Consider the following 27500-nt stretch of genomic DNA (forward strand, 5'->3'; position numbering starts at 1 on the left):
ATGACAAATGGAAATTATATATCATATTTCACCCAATCATTTATGTTGAGCATTTCGTAGCTCAGATTGTCAGTTCTGTGAAGGCCAGATTGTGAAATATTTAGAGCAATATATATCCATCGCAGAATGTGATAGTGTGTTATTATCTGATATACATTTATTGTGAAACGTTTTTTAATCTTACCAGAACCCTTGTGGATTTTTTCCTGATTAGTTTACAAATATTTCTTAAGAGATTGGAATAGATAAAAACTGGTTGACAGACACTTGTTGACACTCTTTGTCTCTGTCAAGTTGAACAGAAAAGAATAACTTAGGTTGCATAGTACTTATGCTTATGTAACATTCAATGCATTTTTATGATGCATTTAAGAGGTAAGAAAATAAGAAAATTTAGTTTTATTACCATTTATCATGCTGATTGTCTTCCATAACATTTATCTTCAATATGTTTAGTGTATTTTAATTTTTGATACAGTATTTTTTCATCGATTTTATATTGCATATACAAATCAACCCGAAATCTTCTGTAATATGGAAAAAAGCGAAATAGTAAGTTAAAAAGCACTACAAGATACAAAGGAGCTATTGGCATTCCCGGGATTATTTTGAGAGGATTAACGCGGCTTGTGATAGTGTAATCTTTGCGCACGCTTAGCCCAGGGTCGCGGCACAATGTATGCAGGAGGACTCAGAGCATGACAGTCATTTCCTGGATGAGCTGTCCTGTGCCAAGTCCCTTCCAGTTTGGACTTCGGTTTTGAAACGCGCGCTTGGAGAGGATGGCCGCTCGTTTCCGCTGAGGAGCTGTGGGCTTAAGAGGGCGGTTATGAGGTGGTCCGTCGTTTTTCATGCATGTGTGTGCTTGAGACAGGGAGAGAGAGAAGGGAGGGGGTGGGAGACAAATTTTCCACTAAATTCGGCGGGCAGGCAGGAACACGGACGGACGGATGGACGAACTGTCTGTTTGTCTGTCTGTCTGTCTGTAACTGTCTGTTTGTCTGTATGTCTTTTTGTCTGTCTGCATGTCTGCTGTCTGTATGTCTACATGTTTGTCTGTATGTCTGACTGTCTGCCAGTTTATCTGTGTGTGTGTGTGTGTGTGTGTGTGTGTGTGTGTGTGTGTGTGTGTGTGTGTGTGTGTGTGTGTGTGTGTGTGTGTGTGTGTGTGTGTGCGCCTGTCTGTCTGTCTGCATCTGAACTTAGTGCCACGAGGAGGCCGAGGGGGGGGGGCAGTGATGCCGCAGGGTGTGTCTGTCTCCACTCCCGCCTCCCTCTTGGCACCGCGGCACTGCGGCGAAGGGGGTTCAGAGGAGGAAGGGGAGGGAAGGAGAGATGGAGGGAGGGAAGGAGGGATAGAGGGAGGGAGAGATGGAGGGAGGGAGGGAGAGAGGGAAGGAAGGAAGGAGAGAGGGAGGGAGGGAAGGAGGGATAGAAGGATAGAAGGAAAGAAAGTGGGAATTATGAAAGGAAGGAAGGAAGGAAAGAGGGAGGGAGATCGTGGGAATAATGAGAGAGGAAGGGAAGAAAGGAACGAAGGGAGAGCGGGAAGGGTGGGAGGGAGGGAAGGAAAGAAGGAAGGCAGGAAGGAGGAGGGAGGAAGGAGGAGGGGGAGGGAGGAGGAGGAGGGAGGAGGGAGGGAAGGAAGGAAGAGGATGAGAAGGAGACAGGAAGGAGGGAGGAGAAGAAGAAGGAAGGAAGAGAGGAAGAAAGGAAGGATGAAGAAAGAAAAGAAAATGAAGGAAAAGAGTAAGAAAAGAAGGGTGGAAAGAATGACGGTGAGAAGATAAGAAAAGGGGAAAGAGTAAAGGAAAAAGAGAAAGGAAGGCAGGAGGGGAGTTGAGGTCAGCGCCGAGATGACCCTGGCTCTCCCATGGGGGTTGTCATGGCAACCATGTTGTCACACGTTACATGCGTCCTTGCATGTTGCATATATATATTTTTTTTCAATCCTGTAATATCCGCACACTTAATGCGTCCGCAATCAACCTGCGCATATATAATCTTCAATTAAATACGTGTTTGTACTTAGTAATGTATATTCCGATACGTTTCATCCCCATTTATTACACCATGTATGAAACGCACGTGCCTAAACGCAGAGGCAGTCGTGCAGATTGGTGGATGTCGAGGTATTTATTAAAAAAGAAAAAAAATTCGGCAAACTTCGTTAATCTGTGGGTGCTTGTTGATTCTTGGAATCGATCACTTGTCTATTCACTATTTTAGGAAAGAGTGACGAGGAGTTTGTCTTTTATTTTCAATCTATGTTCATGCGATCCACTTCTGTTTGTTGTTAGTTCACTCCCATAATGGCATTGCAAAGGTTGTAAAGTGTTATAAAGTGTGTTGTATTGTTTGTAGGTATTATCAACGATAACGGTTTCGGCATGAGGTGTGGGCCTCCGGTTTCCCCTTGCAGCCGTTGCGAGCAGGTGCAGGCGCCGCTGTTTCGTTAACCGTGACTTAGAAATCAGCTGGCGTTGCACGTTTCCGTGTATTGAGATTATAAACGTTTCACTTGAGGTTAAAAACGTTTCATTTGGCTGACAGATTTGAAACCAAGATGAAAGAAAACGTTTCACGAAATACATGTGTATTTTTTTTTACAGCATGGACGATAGTATACGAATTGCATATCACTAGTTATTTGGTTCTAGCCTTCTCTCTCCTTCCTTTTTTTTTGCAAATATCTACTTTTTAAAAACTCGACACTGCTCCTTGTAGAATCCCTTCTCTTTTGTTTTTATAAAGAATCATTAAAACAAAAAAGAATGTATGAAACTTTTTATTATTAAGAATAAATATCACAATAAACAAATATTTGAAACTTTTTAAAATGAAGAATCATTAACATTAAAATATATGAAACCAGTTTTATTAAGAATAATTAATGCAAAAACAAATATATGAAAACCTTTCTTTTATTCAGAATAATTAACATAAACGCATATATGGATTTTTTTTCATTAAGATTCATTAACATAAAAAAACGAATATATTAAACTTTTTAATTAAGAATATTTAACAAAAAAGAATATATGAGAATAATTAACATAAAAGAGAATATATTATTTTTTTTTTTATTAAGAATCATTAACATATAAAAGCCACGTCTAAAACTAAAGAGAGGAGAGAGAGAGAGAGAGAGAGAGAGAGGAGGGAGGGAGGGAGGGAGGAGGGGGGGAGAGGGAGAGGGAGAGGGGAGGGAGAGGGAGAGGGGGGAGGGAAAGAGGGGGGGAGGGGGAGGAGGAGAGAGAGAGGGGAGAGTAAAGGAGAGAGGGGGGGAGGAGAGAGAGGGGGGGGAGAGTAGAGAGAGGAGAGGGGGGGAGGTGAGAGAGAGAGGGGGGGGGAGAGTGAGAGAGAGAGAGGGGGGGAGAGTGAGAGAGAGAGAGGGGGGGAGAGGGAGAGAGAGAGAGGGGGGGGGAGATGAGAGAGAGAGAGGGGGGGAGAGTGAGAGGAGAGGGGGGGGGAGAGAGAGAGAGAGAGGGGGGGGAGAGTGAGGAGAGAGAGGGGGGGGGGGAGGGGGAGGAGGGAGGAGAGAGGGGGGGGAGGAGGAGGAGAGAGGGGGGGGGGAGGAGAGAGAGAGAGGGGGGGAGGGGAGAGAGAGAGAGGGGGGGAGAGTGAGGAGAGAGAGAGAGGGGGGGGGGAGAGTGAGGAGAGAGAAGAGGGGGGGAGAGTGAGGGGAGAGAAGGGGGGGAGAGTGAGGAGAGAGAGAGAGGGGGGGGGGAGATGAGGAGAGAGAGAGAGGGGGGGGGAAGTGAGGAGAGAGAGAGAGGGGGAGGGGGGGGGAGAGTGATTGGAGAGAGAGAGGGGGGGGAGAGTGGGAGAAAAGGGGGGGGGGGAGAGTGAGGAGAAAGGAGGGGGGGGGGAGAGGAGATAGAGGAGGGGGGGAGGGAGGGGGAGGGGGAGAGAGGGGGGGAGAGGAGGAGAGAGAGAGAGGGGGGGGGAAAAGGGGTGAAGAGAGAGAGGGGGGGAGAGAGGAGAGGGGGGGGGGGGGAGAGGAGGAGAGAGAGAGAGGGGGGGAAAACAAGGAGGAAGAGGGAGGAGGGGGAGAGAGGAGAGAGAAGGAAGAGGGAGAAAGGGAAAAGGAGAGGGGAGGAGAGGGGAGGGAGAGAGGGAGGATGAGAAAAGAGGGAGGGGGGGGAGGAGAGGGGGGGCAGAGAGAGGAGAGAAGGGGAGAGGATGAGGAAGAGAGAGAGAGAGAGAGAGAGGAGGGGAGAGGGAGGGGAGGGGAGGGGAGAGGGAGGGGGGGAGGGGGGGGGGGGCGTTTGTTTTGGACGGGCCCCCGAAAGTCCAAATTTCCCTGGCGGAGTGGCGGATAAGTACTGGGCAAAGGGATATCGCTGTTTGGGAGGGTGGGCGGGTTGGTGGGGGGGGGGGTTGAGGGGGGGTTGATGGGGGGTTTGTTTTATATATAATTATATATATATAAAAATTTTAATTTTAAAATATATATATAAAATATATAATAAATTATATTTTAATATAATATTTTTTTGGGAAATATGATGTATAATTTTATATGATGTATGTAGTGTCTATTATATTTGGGTTTTATGTATATAATATTAATATATATATAATATATATATTATATATTATATATATATATATTTATTATTAACATACACACATATACACACGCACACGCCCCCCACAAGACACCACACACGGCACCAAAAAGGCCCCCAATTGTTACTTTTTAGAATCTCTAACTCTATTTTTATGATTTATTTTTTATTTTTTTAAGTTGTTGTTATTATTTTAATAATTTATTTCCCAACTTGTTTTCCCTTTTTTTTTGGCGTTAAAAAAAACCCCCGAAAAAAGTTAAAAAAAAAGGAAAAGGGGGGAAGGGAAAGGGGGGGGGGAAAGGGGCTTGAAGGGGGGGGAAAGGAGGGGGGGGAAGGGAGAGGGGGGGGAAAGGGGAAAAAAAGGGGGGAGGGGAAAAGGGGAAAGGGGGGGGGGGAAGAGAGGGGGGGGAAAAAAGGGGCGGGGGGGGGGAAAAAAGAAGGGAGGGGGGGAGGGGGGGGGGGGGGGGGGGGGGGGGGGAGGGGGGAAAAGGGGGGGGGGGAGGAGAAAAAAAAAAAAAAAAAAAAAAAAAAAAAAAAAAAAAACCCCAAAACCCCCCAACCAAAAAAAAAACCCCCAAAAAAAAAAACCAAAAAACCCCAAAAAGCCCCCAAACAAAAAAACCCCCCCCCCAAAAACCAAACCAAATAAAGAAAAGAAACCCCAAAACCCCAAACACCCCCAACCCCCCCCACCCCCCAAAAACCAACAAAGAAAAAAACCCCCAAAACCCCCAAAACGGGGCCCCGAGAAACAGGGGAAAAAAACAAAAAAGCCCAAAAACCCCCCAAACCCAAAAAAAACCCCAAAAAAAAAACCCCAAAAACAAACCCCAAAAAAAACCCCAAAAAAAAAACCCCCAAAAACAACAAAAAAAAACCCCCCCCAAAAAAAAAGAACCCCCAAAAAAAACCCCCAAAAAAAGAAGAAGAAGCCAAGAAAGAAGAAAACCCCCGAAAGAGAAAAAAACCCAACCAAAAGAAGCAAAAAAACCCCAAAGAAGAACGAAAGGAAGAAAAAAACAGAACGAAAAAAAACAAAAAGACAAGCCCGAAAAAAAAGAAGGGGGGCCCCCCCGGGAAAAACCCCCCCCCCAAAAACAAAGAAAAAAAAACCCAAAAAGACACCCCAAAAACCCAAGAAGAAAAGAAAAAAGAACGAAGAAGCCCGAAACCCACCAAACCCGAAGCAAAGAAAACCCCCGCCCCAAAAAAGGGGGGAAAAAGAACAACCCCCCAAAAAACCCAAAACCAAAAAAACCCCGCCCGCCACCCCAAACCCCCCCCCAAGCCCCCAAAACCGACAGACACCCCCCCCCCCGGGGCCCCAAAAAGGACCCCACCCCCCCCCACCCCCACCCCCCCCCCACCACCCCCCCCAACACCACCACACCCCCAGCCACCCACACCCCCCCAAAAAAAAACCCACCACACCCAACCACCACACAACCCACCACACACACCCACCACAAAAAAAAAAAGAAGACAAAAAAAAAAAAAAAAAAAAAAAAAAGAAAAGAAGAAGAAAAAAAAAAAAAAAACCCCGAAGAAAAAAAAGAAAAAAAAAAAAAACAGAAAAAAGAAGAAAAAAAGGAAAAAGAAAAAAAAAAAAAACAGAAGAAAAAAAGAAGAAAAAAAAAAAAAAAAAAAAAAAAAGAAAAAACCACAAACAACAACCAAACGCCCAGACAACAGCCAGCCACGAACCACACCACAGCACCAAAAAAAAAGAAAAAAAAAAAACAAAAGAACAGAAAAACCCCAAACCCCAAGCAAAGCAAGAAACAAAAAACCCCCCCCCCAACAGAAGCAAAAACCCCCCCAACCCCCCACACCACAAACAACCAACCAAAAAAAAAAAAAAAAAAATTTATTTTTAAAATTATTTTTTAAATAAAAAAAAAAAAAAAAAAAAAAAAAAAAAAAAAAAAAAAAAAAAAAAAAAAAAAAAAAACAAAAAAAAAAAAAAAAAAAAAAAAAAAAAAAAAAAAAAAAAAAAAAAAAAAAAAAAAAAAAAAAAAAAATAAAAAAATTTTTATTTATAATTAATATTTTATAATTTTTTTAAAAATTTTAAAAAATTTTTTATAAATTTTTAAAATTTTTTAAATAAAAAATTATTAAAAAAATATATATATTAAAATTATATATATTAATTTTAAAATATAATAATATATATAATAATATAAATTTAAAATTATATATATATATATAATAATAATATATAATTATAAATTAATATAATATAAAAATAAAAACAAAAAAATTTTTAAAAGATATTTAAAATTATTTTTTACTTTTTTTTTAAAAATTATTTTTTTTTTTAAAAATAAATTAAAAATTCCAAACCCCCAAAAAAAAACAAAAAAAAAAGGGGGTATAAAAAATCCAACAAAACCCAACCCGGGGCCTGGCTTTTTTTTTGGGTTTTTTGGGGGGGAGGGGGGGGGGGGGAAGGGGGAGGGGGGGGGGGGAAAAGGGGGGGAAGGGGAGAGGGACAAAGGGAAAAAAGGAAAAAAAAGAAAGGGAAAAAAAGGGGGGGGGGGAAAGAAAAAAAGGGAAAAAAGTAAAGGGAAGAAAAAAAGAAAAACAAAGGGGGGAGAGGGAAAAAGAGAGGGGGGGGGTTTTCTGAAAAAAAGAAATGGTGGTAAAGGTTGGTGTTGTCTGCTTTTTTTCCTGATTGATTTTTTCTTTTCTGGAAAATTTTTTTTGGGGGGAAAAAAACCTTTTTTTTTAAAAAAGGGGGATCCAAACCCCAGCAGAACTGAAGGGGGGGGGGAAATAAAAAGTTTTAAAAACAGAGGGTGGTATTCGCAGGCGGCGGAGGGCGGAGGAGGAGGCAAAAAAAAAAAAAGTTTTGAGTAAGGACGAGGGGGGCCGGGGGAAAAAAAAATTTAGGTTTTTTAAAGGAGGGGAAAAAAAAATAAAGAAAATAAATGGATGGAAGGAAGGGGAAAAATAAAAAAAAGGGGGTGAACGAAGGAAAAAAAAAGTCCCAAAAAGAAAACGGAAAGGAGGGGGGTGTGAAAAAAAAGGGGAAAAAAAAGGAAGACACCGAAGCATGACGTGGGGGGGGAAAAAAAAATCGTTGGTTGAACGGAATGGAGAGTTCCTAATCCATGGATGTGAACGGATCGGAAATCGCCTGAGTCATGGATGCGAACGGAATGAACATTGTCTAATCCATGGATGCGAACGGAAATGAAGTTGTTCAATCCATGGATGCGAACGGAAATGAAGTTGTTCAATCCGTCAGTGTGAACGGCAATGGGAAGGAAATATCTCCCATTTCGCAGATGCGATGGAGATGAGCAGAAGGGAAGTAACATAATCGTGCATGTGAACAGAGAACTTTTCCTATCCAGGGAAGTGAACGGAAAGGAAGTCCGTGGAAGTGAACGGAAAGGAAATCACAGAACGGCAAAGGAAAAAGTCCTAATGCATAGATATGGACGGAAAGGAAGAGATAACCATGAGAAACATAAAGAGAGAAGGAGAAGGTGTAGAGGAAAGAGGAGGAGAGAAGGAGAAAGAGGAGGAGAAGAAGGTGTAGGAGAAAGAGGAGGAGAAGAAAGGGAAGGAGGAAGAGAAGAAGGTGTAGGAGAAAGAGGAGGAGAAGAAGGAAGGGAAGGAAGGTGAGGAGAAAGAGGAGGAGAAGAAGGGAAGGAGGAAGAGAAGAAGGTGTAAGGGAGAAAAGGATGGAGAAGAAGGTGTTGGGGAAGAGTAGGTCGAGTATTTTTCAGAATGATGGGCAACAGAAAGGACCGAACCGCAAGGCGAAGAATGGATAGATAAGGCTTCGGGAACCACCCGAACGTTTGAACGAGGCAAACAAACCGGATAGGTACGTTCAAAGAAGCAAGTGCAGAGGAACGTCGGCGGATTCTTGGATAGGCGAGACAGATAAGGGGGATGATTCGCACATGCAAATATACAAAATTACTTCTGTGGGATCAGGGAAGGCAGGTGTGAGGCACCACATGGACGGATAGGGCGGTGGGGGGAGGGGGGGAGGGAATGGGGGACCCTTCGCGTGGGTGGGGGGAGAGAGGGAGGGGGTGAAGTGAGCAGGAGAGGAATGACTGTGTGTGGGGGGGGAGGTGGGGGAAGAAGATAGAGGGAGAGGGATGGCTGAGTGAATGGGAGGGAGGGAAGGAGAGGGGATAATGGTTGAGGGGGAGAAAGGGGGAGAAGGAGAGGAAGGTACGGAGGGTGAAAAGAAGAGGGAGGGGATGTCTATGTGAGAGGGGAGGTGGGGGAAGGGGAAGGGAGATTAAGGTGGTGGAGGGAAGGATCCGGAGGGGTGGAGGGAGGGCGAATGAATGGAAAAAGAAACGAAGATCATCAGAGAAGGTGGAGGGGTGGAGGGAAATGGGGGGTTGGAGGGATGGAGGGAAGTATAGCTAGTGAAGGGAGGGAAAAGAGGGGCAGAGGAGGAGGGAAGAAACCGGAAGGGTTGGAGGGAAGCTGGAGGGATAGAAAGAGGGAGGGAGGGAAGGAGGGAGGGAATCCGAGCCGAGGGCAGGAGGGGGTAGAGGAGGGTCGGGAGGGGCGGGAGGGGCGGGAGGGGGCAGCTGAGTAAGGGAGGGCGGTGAGTCACGGCCGGGTGTTGTGTTGTGGTGGCGAGAGCGGGTCAGTGGTGTGTGCGGTTCCCTCCCGCGAGCACGTGCGTCTCTCGTTCTCTGTGGCGGCGGCGCCTCCCGCGTGTGTCGGTTAGCCGTCGTGGTGGTTCGTTGCCCCTCGGATACCTGGGCGGGAAGGGCGTGCAGTGGGCGTGCGCAACGCAACGTGTGCCGAAGGGCGCGAGTGACCGGAGTGAAGCCATGTGCTGTGGTCTGTGCTAATGCGAGGGTGATTGTGAAGTGCGGCCGCAGAGCACGATGTAGATTATTACCCCCTCGGGTCCGACGGAAGTGAGCACCCGGAAGGGGAAAGTGCAGAACGGAAAAGAATGTTCTCTCCCCTTAAAAAAAGGCGGCAAGGGTGAAGTGTCCAGTGATGAGTGGGCTCTGACGTTTCCTCTTGCGGTCGGAGTGTTTCGAGGATGAGAAATGTCGGGAAATGTCTAAAGAAAGAAAGAAAGAAAAAAGTAAAAGGAAAGAAAAGGAGAAAGAAACTCGAAAGTGAAAAGTCACGTGTGATTGGTGTTTGGATTTCGATGCTGTTGACGCCGCCATCAAAGCTGAAAATAGATTATAAAAAGTGTTGTGTGAGAGTTCATATGCAAAAGCCTTACCTCCCTCCCTTTCCCATAACCCCTTAGACCCTTTGCAGACCCCCCTAGCCCCCTCCTATTAAACCCTAGCCCCCTCCCTGAACCCTTAGTCTCCTCCCTAAACCCCCTAGTGTCCTCCCTCCCCCTAGCTCCCCCCGCCCCCCTCCCATTATAGCAGCGAGGGAGTATGGCGATATTTACAGTACGTAACATCCTGACGCGATATGTACGTACAGCTGTGAGATAACGAGAGCGTGAGGTGCTCGCGAACCTCCGCCCTGCACTCTCGCTCGGCAGAGGGGCGCTGGCAGGGAGGGGGGAGGGCACCAGGGCATGAGGGGAAGGGCATGAGGGGGGTTAAGGCATGAGGGCCATGATCGGTAAGACGCGAGGGGGTAGGGCATGAGGAGTAGGGTATGTGGGTAGTGCATGAGAAGGGGGTAGAGCAGGGGGGGGAGGGGTTAAGGGTAAGTGGGGATGAGGTGCAACGAGGAAGAGATAGATAGGGGGACGGAGAGTAAATAGGTGGATGGGATCGGGTGGACAAAGAACGCGGGGGGAAGAGGCGCATTTTTTATATGAAATGAGCAGGTATGGGGTAATGGACGAGAGGGGAGGAGGAAGAGAGGAGAAGAGGGGAGGAGGAAGAGAGGATGAGAGAGGGGAGGAGGAAGAGAGGATGAGAGAGGGGAGGAGGAAGAGGGGAGGAGGAAGAGAGGATGAGAGAGGGGAGGCGGAAGAGAGGAATGGGGAGTGGGGGAACGGGGGGGGGAAGGGGAAGGAGAAGAAGGTGTAATGGAAAGAGGAAGTTTGAGAAAGAGAAAGAAGTATATAAAGGTGGAGAAAGAGAATAGGGAGGAGAAAGAGAAAGAGAAAGGGAGAAGGACGAGATAAAGAAAAGGGAAGAGAGAGAGAGAGAGAGAGGGAAAGAGAGATAGATAGATGGATACATACGTACATACATACGTACATACGTACATACATACGTACATACATACGTACATACATACGTACATATGTACACACAAACACACACACACACACACACACACACACACACACACACACACACACACACACACACACAGATGCAAGGGCGTTTCCCGTCGCAAGGTGAGGATGCAAATGTGGAAGTGAGAGAAGTGCGGAGAGAAATGAAGGGTAAGAAGTGATGAGAGGGGAGTGAGGAGTGTGAAGTGAGGAGGGAGTAGAGAAGAGAGATAAGTGAGGAGAGCGGAAGGAGGAATGCTGAGTGAGGAGAGGCGAGAGAGGAGTGAGGAGAGGCGAGAGAGGAGTGAGGAGAGGCGAGAGAGGCGTGAGGAAAGATAAGAAAGGAGTGACGAGAGGAGGAGAGGGTGGGTGAAGGAAAAGGATGAAGAAAGGAGTAGGACGAAAAAAGGCGAGAAAAAAAGGAGGGAGGAGGGGAAGGAACAAAAGGAGGGAGGGAAAGGCGGAGGGGAGTGGAATCCTTTTCCCTTTCCCGGGGCCCCCGTTTTGTTTTTTTTTTTTTTCCCCCCCCTTTTCCCCCTTCCTTCCTCCGCTTCCCCTCTCTCCCCATTCCTCCTCTTCCCCCTCTCCCCCCCCACCTCCCTCCCTCCTCCTCCCCCCCCCCTCCCCCCTTTCCCCCCTTCCCCCCCCCCCTCCTCCCCCTCCTCTTCCCACACGTTGCAGGGTGAAGTAAGAAGTGTGAAGTGGGAGGCAGGTGAAGAAAAGGGAAAAGCATGGAGCCAGTTTTAGGGTGAGGCCCAGCGTTGAGGGTAAAAGGTGGTCGAGGGGGGAAGGGGGGAAAAGGGGTTTTTAAAGTAAAAGGAGGGCTGTGAGGGGGAAAGGGGGGAGTTGGGAAGGTGGGGGGGGGGTTTGGGGGGCGGGAGGGAAAGCGGGGGTGAAAGCAAAGGGGAAAAGGGAAAAAGGAGTGATCGGGGGAAAAAAGGGGGCCCTTTCGAGGACGGGTGTCGGGGTGAAGGTGGTCGAGGGAGGCGGGGTTTGAAGAAAAGGGTGAAGCAAGAGTGTCGGGGGGAAAAAGGGTGGCTTGGGGCCCCCCCCCCCGTGAGGGTGAAGGGGGTCGAGGGAGGCGGGGTTTGAACAAGGGGGGAAGCAAGAGTGATCGGGGAAAAAAAGGTGGCGGGGGGGAAAGGGTGTCAGGGTGAAGGTGGTCGAGGGAGGCAGGGTGAAGCAAGGGTGAAGCAAGAGTGATCGTGGGGAAAGGTGGCGGGGAGGCCCCTTTTTGGAGGGTGGGGGTGGGTGGTCGGGGGAAAAGGAAAGGGTTTGAACCCAAGGGGGGAAAACCCTAGTAAAGGGGAAAGGTGGGGGGAAAAAGGGGAAAGGGTGGTTTTTAAGGGGGGGTTCGAGGGGGAAAAAAAAGGGCAAGGGTTTTAGTTTTTTTTGTTTCGTGGGGGAAAGGGGTGGCGTGGGGGAAGGCAGGGGAAGGGGTGAGGGAGGGGGGAAGCGGGGGGCGAAGCAAAGGGTGATCGGGGGGACAGGTCAGGGTAAAGGGTCTTTTTTTTTGAAAGCACTCAAAAAAAAAAGGCCCTTCCCGGGTTTTTAAAGATTCCCCAAAGTTTTTTTTTTTTTTTTTAAAATTCTTTTTTTTTTTGATACTCTGAAGAGGAATTGGGTTCTTTGTCTCGTTCGCGCACTCGACCCAAAAACTGCGGGAAAAAAAAAAAACAAACTGTCCATTTTGTCGGGCCCCTTGCTGAGCTGTTTGATGTTGTTTTTTTGTTTTTTTGCTCTACTGAAAGGAAAAGGGGGGGGGAGAAGGGGAAGAGGGAGAAGAAGGAGGGGGAAAAAGGACGGGAAAAAAGGGGGGGAAGGGAGGAGGGGAAAAAAGGGGGAAAAGGGGAGGAAGGGGGAAAAAAGGGGGGAGGAAGAGAAGGAGGAAAGGGGAGGGGAGGGAGAGGGGGAGAAGGGGAGAGAAAAGGAAAAGGGGAGGGAGGGGGGAGGAAGGAGAAGGGGAAGGAAAAGGGAAGGGAGGGGAAAGGGGAGAAAAGGGGGGGGGGGGGAAAGGGGAAGGAGAAGGGGGAGGGGAGAGAGAAGGGGAAGGAGAGGGGAAGAGGGAGAGGGGAAAAGGGAAGGAGAGGGGGAGGGAGGAAAAGAAGGGGAAAGGGGGGGAAAGGGAAAAAGGGGGGAAGGGGAGGGAAAGGGGGAAAAAGGGGAGAAAAGGGAAAGGGAGGGGAAAAAAAGAGGGAGAGAAGAGGAAGGAGAAAGGGGAAAGGGGAGAAAGGGGAAAGGAAAAGGGGGGAGAAGGGGAAAAGGGGGGGAAAAAGGAAAAGGGGGGGGAAGGGAAAGGGGGAGGGGGGAGAGAAAGGGGAAAAGGGGGGGAAAGAGGGAGAGGGGAGAGGGTGGGGGGGGGGGGCTGTAAGGGGGAAAAAAGGGGCGGGAAAATGGGGGGGGGAAAATAAAGGAAAGGAAAGGGGGGAGTTTTTTAAGGGGGGAGCAAAAAGAGGGAAAGGGGTCGGGGAAGGCCCGGCAGGGGAGGGGAGGGGGCCCGGGGGGGGAATTTGGGGGTTAAATTTCCCCTTTGTTTTTACCTTTGGTGGTGGGAATTTGGATTTTTTTGTGGTGTGTGTGTGTGTGTGGGTGTGTGTGTGTGTGTGTGTGTGTGTTTGTTTTCGCCGCTCGGAAGGACAGGGATTTCGGGCATGCCGCGGCGCTTCCCCCCCCCCCCCCCTCAAAGAATGTCTATTGGGTCGAGTTTTTTAATCGGGCGGAGCAGAAGAGGGAAACGCGGCTCGGCAGGAATCGGCGCCAGTGCATTCCTGTCTCCGCGCTTTCGCTTCCTTCGCCGCCGCCTTATTCTCCTCCGTCCCTCTTCCCTCTTTCGTTTTTCTCTCTCTTCGCTGTGTACTTGGTCTCTTCTTGCTGCTGCTCATTTTCTTTTCCGTTTCTACTTCAGTTTGTTATTTTCTTTCTCTCTTTCTCCTTCTCTCACTTTCCCCTCTCTCTCTCTCTCTCTCTCTTCTCTCTCTCTCTCTCCTCTCTCTCTCTCTCTCTCCTCTTTTCTCTACTGTTTCTGTCTCTCTCTTGTCTCTCTCTCTTCTCTCTCTTGGTTCTCTCTCTATATCTCTTCTCTCTCTCTGTGTCTCTCTCTCCTCTCTCTCTTTTCTCTCTCTCTCTTCTCCTCTACTCTCCTCTCTCCCTCCTACCCTCTCCCTCTCCCTCTCCCTCTCCCTCTCCCCTCCCCTCTCCCTTCTCCCCCTCCCTCCCTCCCTCCCTCCCTCCCCTCCCTCTCCCTCCCTTTCCCTCCCTCCCTCCCTCCCTCCCTCTCCCTTTCCCTCCCTCTCCCTTTCCCTCCCTCTCCCTTTCCGTTTCTCCTTCGCCTTCCGTGCCACCTCAGTAGAAAAAAGAAGATTAAATGCAGGGAGAGCGAAGCCAGTTTGAAGCCACGGCGGGGGGCGGGGCGAGTGTGAGAAGGGTGCATGGCGGGCCAGAGGGTGCATGGCGGGCCAGGATGCATGGTGCAGGGTGCGAGGAAGGGGAGGACTCCAAGGTCGCAGGGCAGGGCAGGGCGGGTGGGAAGGGGAAAGGAGGTGGAGGAGGAGGAGGGGAGGGGAGGTAGGGAGGAGGAGAGGAGGAGAGGAGGAGGAGGTAGAGGAGGAGGAGGAGGAGGACATCGAGGGCGAGCCAGGAGGAGGAGCGGAAGCGAGGGGGGAGGGGAGATGGGTGTAGGGGGAGGGTAAGATTGTATCAGGCGAGAGGAGGAGGGGGAAGGGAGGGGGGGAGGGGAAGGGGAGGGGAGTGGTAATGTATTGTTAGGACGGATGGGTGGTGGGGATAGGAGGGGGGGGAAGGATGGGGGGGGCAGGGAGTAAGAGTCTCACACTCGTGTGTTAGGACACGGAGTAAGGGGGCTGGGGCGAGGGGGGGGGAAGGGGGGGGGGAAGGGGGTGGACGGGCAGGATGGTCATTACGCCACTGCCGCGTGTTCGTCGGTCAAGCACCCGAGTTAAGGGGGCTTCGTTCTGAGGTGATGCGAGGAAAGGGCGGGCGCGGGGGGGGGGGGGGGGGTTTTCGCGTGGGTTTTGAAAGGTCGTTTCGTTTGAGTGATATTGATTGGGGGGGGGGTGATTTTTGGTGTGGTTTGAAAGTCGTTTGCCTGAGATGAGATATATTATTTTTTGTACGATTTTGAAGTAATTAATTTTATTGGTCTTTGGCGATTTGTGAATGAACATGGATTTTTTTTTATTTTTTATTTTTTATTTTTATACAGTAAACAAATATGCCTTTACACAGACATGTATGCAAGGAATGTTATGTCATCGTCAGTCTGCATGTTGCTGCTTGTCTGCGTCTCTCTTCTACTCCTCTCCTCTCTTCTTCTTCTTCTTCTATCTCTCTCCTCTTTCTTACTTTCTTCCTCTCTCTCTTCCTCTCCTCTCCTCTCCTCTCCCTTTCCTCTCTCTCCTCTCTTCTCTCTCTCCTTCTCCTCTCCTCTTCTATTTTCTCCTCCTCTCCTCTCCTCCCCCTCTCCTCTCCTCTCCTTCTCCTTCCTCTTCTCTTCTTCTTCTCTTCTTCTTCCTCTCCTCTCCTCTCCTCTCTCCTCTCTCTCTTTTTTCCTCTCTCTCCTCTCTCCTCTCTCCTCTCCTTCCTCCTCCCTACTCTCCGAGCACCATGTTTATCCAGTTGAGTGTTCTATATTTCATTTATTTATGGTTCCCTTTTTTTACCAAAGCGGACGGTTCGCGCTACACCTTTGATTCTGCGATATAAGTTGCTCGGAGCACGAAGGGAAAAGGGAGGGGTAAGAGAAAGAGGGGAAGGAAGAAGAAAGAGAGAGGAGAAAATGAAATAGAAGCTCAAATAGGCAATGTGAAAAGGAAAGAAAGAAGAGAAGAGAAGAAATCGGAACAGGAATAAAAGGGGAAGAGGGAAAGACGGAAAGAGAATAAAGGAAAAAGAACGAGGAGAAAGGAAAGAAGCAGGATTGTGAAAGAGGATAGGGAAAAGGAGAGAGAGCGAAGAAGACGAAAAGAGGAGAAGGGAGAATGAAGATTATTCAAATGAAGAAAACACAAAGGAAACAATTTTTTTAGACAAACAGAGGGAAAAGAAAAAGGGGGAACAGAGCAAGCGAAAAGGGAGAAGGAAGGTGAATGAAAGCATGGAGGAGGTGGCACAGGGTGGGGGGGGGGTGGGGTGGGGTGGGGGGGACTTGAGATCTGCCTGAATGGTGATATTTTTATGTCCTCAATGACACTAGCAGACATGAGGGAGGAGGGAGGAGGGAGGAGGAGAGAGGAGAGGAAAGGAGAGAGGAGAGGGAAGGAGAGAGGAGAGGAAAGGAGAGAGGAGAAGAAAGGAGAGAGGAGAGGAAAGGGGAGAGGAGAGGAAGAGAGAGAGAGAGGAGAGGAAAGGAGAGAGGAGAGAGGAGAGAGGAGGAAGGAGAGAGGAGAGAAGGAGAGAGGAAGGAGGAGGGAGGAGGAGAGAGGGGAGAGGAAAGGAGAGAGGAGAGAGGTAAGGAGAGAGGAGAAGGAAGGAGAGAGGAGAGGAAAGGAGAGAGAGAGGAGAGGAAAGGAGAGAGGAGAGAGGAGAGGAAAGGAGAGAGGAGAGAGGAGAGAGGAGAAAGAAGAGGGTAGGAGGGAGATAAAGAAAAAGAACGGGATGAGGAAAAGGGAGAAAGAGAAGAACGAGTAGGACAAAGAAAAGTTGAAAAAGAAGGAAAATAAAATAATGAAAATGAAGGAAAAGGGATGTAGAGAAGGAAATAAAACAACATTGGACAAGGCAAGATAAATAGCAAGAAGAAGAGAAGAAGAAGAAGAAGAAGAAGAAGAAGAAGAAGAAGAAGAAGAAGAAGAAGAAGAAGAAGAAGAAGAAGAAAAGAGAATGCGGTAGAGAGAGAAAGTAAAAAAAAACAATGACGAAAAACAGATAGAAACCAGAAGGCGAGATAGGATAGGAGAAAGAAAAGCAGGAAAGAGAAAAAAGGACAAAAAAGAGAAACGGGGAAGGACCCCAATAAAAAAGGAAATAGGAGAAATGGGGGGAGGGAGACGAAAAGGGGAATAAAGGAGAAAAAAGGGGGCGGGAAGTCATTAGAAGAGATGTGTTTAAAAAAGAGAAAGAAAAAATAAGATAAAAGGGGAACAGGAGAAAGAAGGGAGAGACAGTAGACTAGGGAGGTAAAGACAAGAGATAAAAAGAGAGTAAAGGAGAAATTTAGGAGGAAGACATCAGACCAGAGACATGAGAGAGAGAGAGAGAGAGAGAGAGAAGAGAAAGAGAAAGAGAGAGAAGGAAAGAGAGAGAAAGAGAGAGAGAGAGCGAGAGAACGAGAGAGAGAGAGAAAGAGAGAGAGAGAGAGAGAGGGACAAGGAGAAAGAGAGAGAGAGAGGGACAAGGAGAAAGAGAGAGAGAGAGGGACAAGGAGAAAGAGAGAGAGAGAGGGACAAGGAGAAAGAGAGAGAGAGAGGGAGAGAAAGGAAGAGAAAAAGGAGAAAGAGAGAGAGGGGGGAAAGGAGGAAAGGGAGAAAGAGGGAGAGGAAAGGGGGGAAGAAAGAAGAGAAAGAAAAGAATGAGAGAAAGAGAGAAGAAAAGAGAAAAAGAGGCAAGAAAGGAGAGGAAGGAAAGACGAGAAAGAGAGAAAGAAGAGAAAGGGGAGAAAAGATGAGAAAGAGATTAAGTTAAGAACGGGGGGGAGGAAAAGAAAGAGAAAGAGAAAAAAAAAGAAGGCGGAGGCGGTTCAGGCTTACCCTTGTTTTCTTTCTGGTTCGGTTTCTGCAAATTTGGTTGGTGTGGTTTTGTTTATTTGTTTATATATTCATTTATTATAATTATGTTTTTTATTATTATGTGTTTAATTGTTATTGTGATTTTTATTACTATTATGTTTTTAATTTTTATTATGTTTTTATTACTATGAAGTTTATTATTTTTTTATTGTTTTTATTGTTATTGTTATTGTTATTGTTATTGTTATTGTTATTGTTATTGTTATTGTTATTGTTATTGTTATTATTATTATTATTATTGTTATTATTATTATTATTATTATTCGTTATCGTCTCTTCTTACTTTCCATTTTTATTCTCGGAATCTCTCTGCAGTTTTTGGTTTTCTTTGCGTTTACATGTGAATTAGTTTTTTTTCTTTCCATTCTCCCTGCATTTTTTTTTCTTTTCCCTTAATTGTGAATTTGCTTCGTTTAATCTTGAATTAGTTGTCTGGCACGTTTTTGGTCGCATTCTGTTCTGTTTTTGTTTCTGTTTCCTTGTCAATTAGTTATCGTCTTTTTACTCTCTCTCTCTTTTTGCGGGAGATTTCGCGACGGGGAATTGGCGCTCCCCCGACGCCCCGGCGGATGGCGGTTCGGCGGCCGGGTCTGCGGCGGCTCTGCGGGGGGCTCGGTTGCAGGGGAGGGGAGGGAGGGGAAGAGGGAGGGGAAGGGGTGAGGGGAGGGGGTGAGGGGAGGAGGATAAGGGGGGAGGTGAAGAGGGGAGGGGAGGGAGGTGAAGGGGGAAGGAAGGATGAGGGAGGTGAAGGGGGGAGGGGAGGGAGGGGTGGGGGTGAAGGGGGGAAGGAAGGTTGAGAGAGGGAAGGGGAGGAGAAAGGCGAGGAGGGAGGTGAATGGGGGAGGGGAGGGAAGGGGGAGCAGGATAAGGGGGGAGGTGAAGGGAGATTTGAACGGGAAGGAATGAGGATGAGAAGGTGGAAGAGGGAGGAAGGTGGAGAAGAGGGGATGAGAAAAGTGGAAGAAGAGGTTTAGAAGAGGGAAGAGGGAAGAGAAAGGAAGAGAGGAAAGTGGAAAGGAGGAGAAGAGGAAGGGGAGGTAAGGGGAGAGAAGGGGAAAGGGGGATGGAATTGGATGGAAGAATAGAGAAAAAGAGAAAAGTTCAAAAGGTCGAAGAAGACGAGGAAGAGGAAGAGCAACACGATTTATTCTGCTGTTTATTCGGTCTCTCACTCTCGTTGCTCAAAGCGGGAGGGGGGGGGGGTAGAAGGGGAAGAGTGAGGGGGAGGGGGATAGAAGAAGGGAGGAGGGAGGGGGAGGGAGGGGAGAAGGGGAAGAGGGAGGGGGAGGGGGGTAGAAGAAGGGGAAGAGGGAGGGGGAGGGAGGGGAGGCGACCTTGATATGTTTACACTTTGCTCGCCCGCACGAGTGGAGAGCAGGCGGCGTGCGGCGTGTCAGTGCCTAAGAGTGCCAAAGTGTGCCTGATAGCGCCAGTGTGCCTAAGAGAAATGTAATTTACGTCAGAGTGCCAGAATATGCCTCAAAGTGTACCTAGGAATGAATGTAACGTCTGAAAGCCCGAGTGCCCGAGAGTGCCAAAGTGCGGCTGTGTGTGGGTGCCCAACTGTAGCTAAGAGTGCCAGTATGCGAGGCGGCGCGGTGAGAGTGAGGAGACACCGTGGCACCGGGAAGAGCCCCCCCCCCCTCTTGGCTCTGCAGTCACGGCGTCGCTCCCGGCACTAATGACCCCTGCCCCTGCTTGGCACTCGCGCGTGTTCCCGGTGTATGTTTGGCCCTCGGCGCCTCGGTTGCACTCGCCTGCAGAGGCCGCGAGGAAAGGTGTTCGCGCGCTCTTTCTCTCTTTCTCTTTTTCTCTTTTTCTCTTTTTCTCTTTTTCTCTTTTTCTCTTTTTCTCTTTTTCTCTTTTTCTCTTTCTCTTTCTCTCTTTTCTCTTTCTCTTTTCTTCCCTTTCTCTTTCTCTTTCTCTTTCTCTTTCTCTTTCTCTTATTCACTCACTCAAACACTTAAACACTCACTCACTCACTCACTCACTCACCCACCCACCCCCACCACCCACCATCACTCACTCATCACTCATCACTCACCACTCATCACTCACGCACTCATATCACTACTACTCACTACTCACTCACTCTGAGGTGTGGTGTGTTTTGTGTGTGTGTGTGTGTGTGTGTGTGAGGATGAGTGGTGAGAGTGAATGATGGTGTGTGTGTGTGTGGGTGTGTGTGTGTGTGTGTGTGTGTGTGTGTGTGTGTGTGTGTGTGTGTGTGTGTGTGTGTGTGTGTGTGTGTGTGTCTGTGTGTGTGTGAGTGATAGTGAGTGTGTGAGTGTGAGTTTTGTATGTTTGCGTGGTTGTGTGCGCTGCGGATGTGTATGTGATGGGGTGGCACCTTGGCGGGGTGTCTGTCAGGCTGAGTCACTGCCAGGAATATTCCGGCAATTTGACACCCCTCTACCCCCCCCCCTCCCCACCCACAGCTCTTTTCACCATCACTTCTCGCCCCTTTTTGCCCCCCCCCCCTCTCTTTCTCTCTGTCTCTCTTTCTTTGTCTCTTTCTCTGTCTCTATCTCTCTATCTCTCTTTCTCTGTCTCTGTCTCTATATCTCTCTTTCTCTGTCTCTCTCTCTATCTCTCTATCTCTCTTTCTCACTTTCTCTCTATCTCTGTCTCTCTTTCTCTCTGTCTCTTTCTCTTTGTCTCTCTGTCTGTCTGTCTGTCTCTGTCTGTGTCTGTCTCTGTCTGTCTCTGTCTGTCTGTCTCTGTCTCTGTCTTCTGTCTCTGTCTCTGTCTCTGTCTCTGTCTCTGTCTCTGTCTCTGGCTCTGTCTCTCTCCCTCTCTCTCTCCTCTCTCTCTCCTTCTCTCCCCTCTCTCTCTTTTTCTCTCTCTCTCTCTCTCTCTCTCTCTCTCTCTCCCGATGTCGCTGTGGTTTTACAGGTGTCGACGGAGGAAGGGAGAGGGGGTGGGGGGAGGGGGCGCTGATACACACCTGTTTCACCGAGGGAAGGAAAGGGGGGGGGGCTGGACTGAGTGCTGTGGAATGTGTGACGTGGAGAGGGGAATGAGAAGGAGAGGATAAGAAGGAGAGGAATGAAAGGGAGAGAGAGAGAGGTTGGGAGTAGGAGGCGTGGAAGGAGAGGGAAGCAGAGAAGGAGAAGGAGAAGGAGAAGGAGAAGGAGAAGGAGAAGGAGAGAGAGACGGAGAAGGAGAGGGAGAAGGAGAGAGAGACGGAGAAGGAGAGAGAGACGGAGAAGGAGAGAGAGACGGAGAAGGAGAGAGAGACGGAGAAGGAGAGAGAGACGGAGAAGGAGAGAGAGAGGAGAATTTGATAGAAACAGAAGGAAAAGGGAGAGAGAGAGGCGAGAAGGAGAGAACGAGATAGAGGAACGAAAGAGAAGGGGGGAGAAGAGAAAGGATAGAGAAGAGAAAGGGGGGAGGGAGAGATAGAGAGATGAGGGAGGAGAGAGGAGAGGTTTGTTAATGAAACGTTCTCAAGCCAAAATGGGGGAGGAAAGGGCGAATGAAAGAGAGAACGAAAGATTGAACTTGAAAGAAGGGAGAGGAAGAAAAGAGTTAAAAAGGGAGATGATTCTCAGAAGAGGGAGAGACGGGATAAGGTTTAGGGAAGGGGGGGCCAGGAGAGGAAAAAGAGGAGTAAGGAGAGAGAGAAAGTAGTAAGAAGAGAGGAAAGAGAATAGAGGAGGGAGGAAGGAAAAAGGAAGGAAGAGGGATAAGGGGGGAGAAAGGGGAAGAAAAGGAAGATGGGAAGGGAGGAAGAAAGGGAGATAGGAAGGGAGGAGTAACAGGAGGTAGGAAGGGAGGAAGAAAGGAAGATGGAAAGCAAAGGAAGAGAGGGAGAAAGCAAGGGACGAGGAGAGGAAGAAAGAAAGAGGAAGGGAGGGAGGCAAGGAGGCAGGCAGTGCATCACCTGAGCCTCGAGCCGCGCATACCGACACGAGTCCCAACTCCAGGCCGCGTGATCGCCGCGTTGTGTGCACCTTCAGTCCCTTGTCCGGGCGGGCCGTGCGGGCGGGCCGTGCGGGCGGGCCGTGACGTGGCCTTGCCGGCGTCTGAGCCAGCAGGGAAAGGGCGGTCTGCTGCACGCGCTGCTGGCCCTGCTGCTGCGTTTGTTGCCGTCGGTGGTGGCATAGCTGGGCCTCTTGGTCGCCTTCGTATTATCTTGTCATCATTACTTGTGTTATTTTCGTCTTTATTTGTGTTATTTTATTGTTTGTTGTTATTTTTTAATTACAGTAACTATTATTATGATAGTTGTTATGGTTGTATCGACAAGCGCCTCAGCCTCGTGACGTGTCGTGCGTTGCAGGAGCTATTCGCCTCCGCGATCGTGTAGGTCCTCCCGAGGAGCAGCGAGCCGGCGCTTCAGTGTTGGCGAGGCGAGTGTCCAGTGCCTGAGGACCGTGCCTAAGGGAATCGAACTGAGCCTCAGTGGCGCTGCTGTGACCGAGTTGAACCTGTGACACTGAGGACCCCGAGTGAGCCAGGTTGAGCTGGGCGCGGCGCCCCTACGCCCACGCCATGGACTAGCCGCGAGGCGATGTGAGCCCCGAGAGCGCCCGCTCGCCTTCGTCCGCGGGATCGCCTCCTGCTGGCGTCCCCCTGGGTCCCTCCCGCGCGTCCCTCGGGGCCCCTCCTGCAGCGGGGCCCCGCCTTCCCCTCTCCCTCCCTCGGAGGCATGATGGAGAGCCTGGAGTTCCGCGAGAAGCTGCTGTACCCGGGCATCACGCCCACCATCCACTGCCACACCTGCAAGCGGCAAGGCAAGCGGCGGGCGGCGAGGCCCGTGTCCTCCCCGCCCGCGCCCGCCTCCGCCGCGGGTCTTCTCCTCAACGGGTATGTCGCACTCGGCTTGGGCGCAGCGGGCGGTGCGGGCGACGCCCCCCGCGCCCTCTGTGCCCCACGTGACGCTGTTGAGCTTTGGGAAGGGAGGCCCGACGTCGCGACGAGTATCGTGGCGGTGGAACACTTATGCGGAATTATACATGAATACCACTAATGACGTTAGCGCCCCACTAAGAAACATGACGTGCAGTCTTGAGTATATAATAAACATAAGATCTGGTATTCGTCATATCCATAATCCTGTAAACAAACATGCTCGCTTGTAAACAAAAAGGAATGCCCCAAAAGCCACCTAATGATATTCGGTCACGGCCATGGAGTTTTTTTTCAGAAATGCAAAGGAATCGAGATTAGTATCATAAAAAATCATTCGTCCTTGACATCGGGGCTTCAGGGTGACAGAAGCCTCGACGTTCAAATTAGAATCCTTTGTTGTAAGGTCACTATGACAAGGTCGTCATGACGAAAGATTTTCTTTTTTTTATTCATTTATTTATTTTTTTTTTCTATCACGGCGGAGAAGGAAGTCCCCCTCCTTGTTTGTCGGGGATTGTTTTGCCGTCCTGTTTGGGACGGAAGACGCTCCCGGTTCGACGCGTAAGTGCGAAGTATCTGGAAATAGAGCTTAGATGTTCGTAGTTTGAGTGGTATTTAAATGTTGAAGATTTCTGGCCTACTTGTGGTGCAGTGCGCAGTGTTTTTTTGTGAGCGTGTTTGACGCTAGATGCCCAGATATGTATAAGATTAATTCTTGAAAAAAAAAGTAAAGTTGACTTTAAAATTAACTGAGATATTCATGGTCATAAACCTCCTTTTGATCTCTTGTCGAAGATCTTCGTTTACTCGTATTATGCCGCATGCAGCCAATGCACGTGCGCTGAAAGCAGGAAATACATAGGCGCTGGACGGTCTAATTTACAAGGAAAATGTAGGAAGGTTTGCGTAATGCCGCAGGGGTTTCGAAAGCGTCTTGTGGTGAGGCCGTCAGCAACATGAACGCACTCGCAGACGCACTCGCAGACGAACACGCCATATTTACACCTCTCTTTGTCACACACACACCATCCCGGCGCCGTAATCACCATCTTTATCGTCCTTGCCCCCATCTTTCTTTGAGTTTTCTCGTCGTCACCACCATCATCAACACTAGCATGATGATCATCTGTACCACCGTCAACATTATCATGAACGCCAGGATCACCGTCACATGTCCATTACTTTTGTTATTTACCTTCATCCTCTGCTCTCGCATCATCGCCATGTCATGTTACTAAAATAGCGGATATTCCATTCCATTTACTGTCTTAGGCTTACTTTTTTTCTTTTTTTTAATATTCCGTTTGAGGCCAGTTGGTCACGTGATATGTCTCTGGTTTGCACTCGATGTCTTAAGTGTATTTTGTGAGGGTAAATTAGGTTGCAAGGTTGCATTGGTTTATTGCATTGGTTTATTTTTAATATCCTCCCCTTGTGATTTTATCTTCACTTTGATCAGAGGGGAATTTGGTATTGGATTTGATTAAGCTTTTCAAAATATAAAGAACTACGAAAGAAAAATTATAGAGGACAATGGTGCGCATTACTAGAGTATTTTTTTCCTTCTTTCGATATTAACCTTTTTTTTTTTTACTCTTGTAGGATGATAATTTTCCCTGTAATTACGATTTTGGCATTTTATTTTAGTACAGTATTTTCCTGTTGCTCTTTTGACATCAGTGCAATGTTTTCCCATTGCAGTATCTCCTCGTAATTGCACCAGCTCCTCCCCGATCTGTTCAGAGCGACGCCGCTATAGAGAACCCTGATATCTCGGGCTCCGCCGGGGCAGGGGGGGGGGTTAGGCAACACCGTCCCACGTAAATCCCGAAGCCTTGGCTCTCTATCGTGTGGGAACGGATGTCTCAGTACGAGGTCCTCCTTGCCGGATCTACAATTACTACAAGGCCTGTGGAGCGACGGTTGTAGGCTGGGTCTTGGTGCGATTTTTTTAATTTTTTTATTTGTTTTTTATTTGTTTATTTATTTTGTTGCGCTGGATAGATGGAAGGAGTTGGGGAATTCTGTGTGGGTCATTGTCTGTGAAGAAAAAAAAAGCTTTGGTAGAATTGTTGTTCGGATAAAGAATAAACTTCGGTTAATGTGGTGTCCGGATAAAATAAGGTTTTGGTAGAATGGCCGTCGGGATGAAACGAAGCAGAAGAAAGAGAAAGGGGAGATGAAGACAAAGAGGGAAAGTAAAATTGGTTAAATTGTTGTTTGGGTAAAAAATGACTTTGCGTAACTGTTAAAAGGGTTGTTGAAGAATCCAGCAGTGGCTAGAATTAATTGTTAATCCTCTTTTTCACGCAAAATGTGAGAAAAGAGATAATAAAGATAATAAGGCAACGGCACGAAGACAATCACCGGAAAAAAACGCCTGCAATTTCAGATTGGCAGAACGAAACGCCACTTAGGGAAACGTTCGCGTGTACAAGGAAGTCTCGAGAGCCTAAATTCTGGCGTGGATTTTTTTGTAAAGTGCATTGATGAATAGTAAGACCTTCATTATCAGCACCATGGTGTATAATGAATAATGTATAATGAAGTATAAAACCCCACCGTAGTAACGTTTGGAGTAAGAGAAACGTTTTGCAAACCGGTCACGTGGGAATATTTGGATCAGCTGATCGGGTGTAAACAAACGTCTCCGGCCTCTCTCAGCCCGGAATGCGTTTGCTCTTGGACCCACAGCGCCGGGTCAACCGTGGGATGGGAGTGGCGTTTGTGATTTTCGTAAGACTAGTAAATATTTATGCCTCATTTGAATTTTAATGCACTTGGCTATTCCTTTGTGATAAGTAGTTTGTTGTTGTTTATGTCATTGTCGCCATCGGTATCTTTGTCGTCGTCGTCGTCGTCGTCGTCGTCATCATCATCATCATCATCATCATCATCATCATCATCATCATCATCATCATCATCATCATCATCATCATCATCATCATCATCATCATCATCATCATCATCATCATCATCATCCAATAATAATCACCAATAATCACCACTATATTATGTTTTATTACCATATGCATTAGTTATTGCCTAACGTATAGATATTGCCTATCAGTGTTAATGTGCCTGCATTCAAGCACATGCAGATACATATTGTATGCTAGGAGAGAGAGAGAGAGAGAGAGAGAGAGAGAGAGAGAGAGAGAGAGAGTGTGAGTGAGTGAGTGAGTGAGTGATTGAGTGAGTGAGTGAGTGTGTGTGTGAGTGTGTGAGAGAGTGTGAGAGAGTGAGTGGGTGGGTGAGTGATGGAGTGTGTGCACCAGAGAAAATGTATGTGTAAATAAGTGTATGGACGCCAGAATCACAGACTGTAGCATCTAATCCTTGTTTTCTCTCTTCCAGCGAGCCACACACCAAACACAGTGAAGAACAGAATGAAAATGGGTGAGTAATAAACCGTTTCTTTCCCTTTCTTGTCAATGAGTTCTTACAACATGATTTCAGCCACATCACCTACGTCGTTAGGTAGAAAGTGATGAACTTGCTACACGCTACTCTGTTTTGCTCCATCATTTTCTCGTTACGTAAGAGCTGGGGCTAAATGGGATGTAAATGTGAATTTGATTTAAAAGTTAATTCTGTTTATAAAGTTTGGGAGTTGCATCTAAATGGAAGCAGTTAGAATAATTGGATTTTTTGTATTTTCTATTTATATGATTGTTGTTTCAACTGTTTGTCTTTTAAACTTGGCGATTTCTATCTCTCTATCTATTTATACTTTTATCCTTAAGTGATACTAATGGAAGATTGCATTTTTCTCTGTTACTGTTACCAGAAGACAGTAAATGGATAACTGAGAAGAAAGAGGTTAATGATGGGGATAAAGGGGCAAAAATCAAGCTCAATTGGCCGAAGAGTGAATGAAGGAAGGAACAAGACATAGCACAGAAGATAACGGAGTGACAGCTGATAGTTATAAATTCTGCGGAAGTCTTTTTCCCACCTTCATGTTTCGATTCGCTTAAGAGCCGATAATCGTGTTGCGTCTTGTAGTTGGAAACCTCGCTGAAGATATATATATTTTTTTACTCTTGACTGCTTGCGAACTCTGGCGTTTGTTCAGGACTGTTCAGGGCTGTCTGGGACTGGCCAGAAGTCAGGAATGGTCAGGAATGGGCAGGAGTGTACATTGAACTTTGGCTGTTGTTCAGGATTGTTCTGACTGTTCAGGGCTGTTCAGGGCTGTTCAGGGCAGGTCAGGAGTAATTAGTAGTAATCAGGAATGTACGTTATATGGGCAGCTCAGTAGTGGTTAGCAATATACATTGTACAAGGCTGTTCTGGGCTGCTCGGGACTGATCAGGACTGCTCAAGATTGTTCAGGAATGTTTAGAACTGCCAGTTTAAGACAGTTCATGACTGTCAAGACTGTTTAGATCAGTTCATGAATTTTTAGGACTGGCCAGGTCGGGTCAGGACTGCCTATAAATGCACAGAGCTATTTAGGACTGTTCAGACTCTGTGACTGTGTGAGAACATTTGGGACTGTTTAGTGCTCTTTTAAGACTGCTCAAGGATGCATGGGACTGCTTGAGACTGTACGGGGCTGTTCCTGACTGTTCATAACTGTTCAGGACGATTCATAACTGTCCACGAGTGTTCAGGACTGCTCACGACTGGGCTTGGCTCTGCTCAGAACTGCTTAAGACGATTCAGGTCTCCCCCCCCCCCCCCTACGACCACATCTACAACCCTCTCAGTCCTTCTCATTCTACGCTGATTGGCCTGAATCAGCTTCGAATGTCTCGAAAATAGGTTCAGAGAGTTGAGTGCATGTTTGCGCTGTTCGGTCACGTGATGACAGTGAATATATTTTTTTTCCGTTCGTGTTTTTTTGCTGAGGATCATTTCGAGTGATGTTGAGAGTGAATGGCGGTGAATGATAGTGACAGGCTGTTTGTATCCGGATTTATTGCGGTAAAAGTTGACGGTGAATAGTAGTGAAAAAAAAGGTCTGTGTCTATTTTAAAGTTTATTGCGGTTGGCGTTGGCAGTCCATAACACATTTCTGGGTTCGATCCTGGTGCAGTGGGGGTACTGCTGAGAATTCTTCCTGAGGATACGACGCGCGTTCGTCATTTTCAGTATTTAGATGGATGGAAATAG

The 27500-nt window shown here is 47.7% G+C and overlaps 1 protein-coding gene across 6 annotated transcripts in view; it reads left to right on the forward strand.

Moving 5' to 3' along the window:
• LOC119597151 (serine/threonine-protein kinase 3-like) overlaps positions 1-27500 on the forward strand; it is a gene marked incomplete at its 3' end in the record, with an annotated part of 43457 nt that overhangs the window by 9607 nt on the left and 6350 nt on the right. Inside the window, 3 exon segments of one of the 6 annotated variants that reach the window (XM_037946669.1) lie at positions 9210-9286; positions 21735-22334; positions 25737-25778. In XM_037946669.1, coding sequence (XP_037802597.1) covers positions 22177-22334; positions 25737-25778 — 200 coding nt within the window. 6 annotated transcript variants of the gene reach the window in all.

Source organism: Penaeus monodon, chromosome 38, assembly GCF_015228065.2.
Source record: "Penaeus monodon isolate SGIC_2016 chromosome 38, NSTDA_Pmon_1, whole genome shotgun sequence".
NCBI lineage: Eukaryota > Metazoa > Arthropoda > Malacostraca > Decapoda > Penaeidae > Penaeus > Penaeus monodon.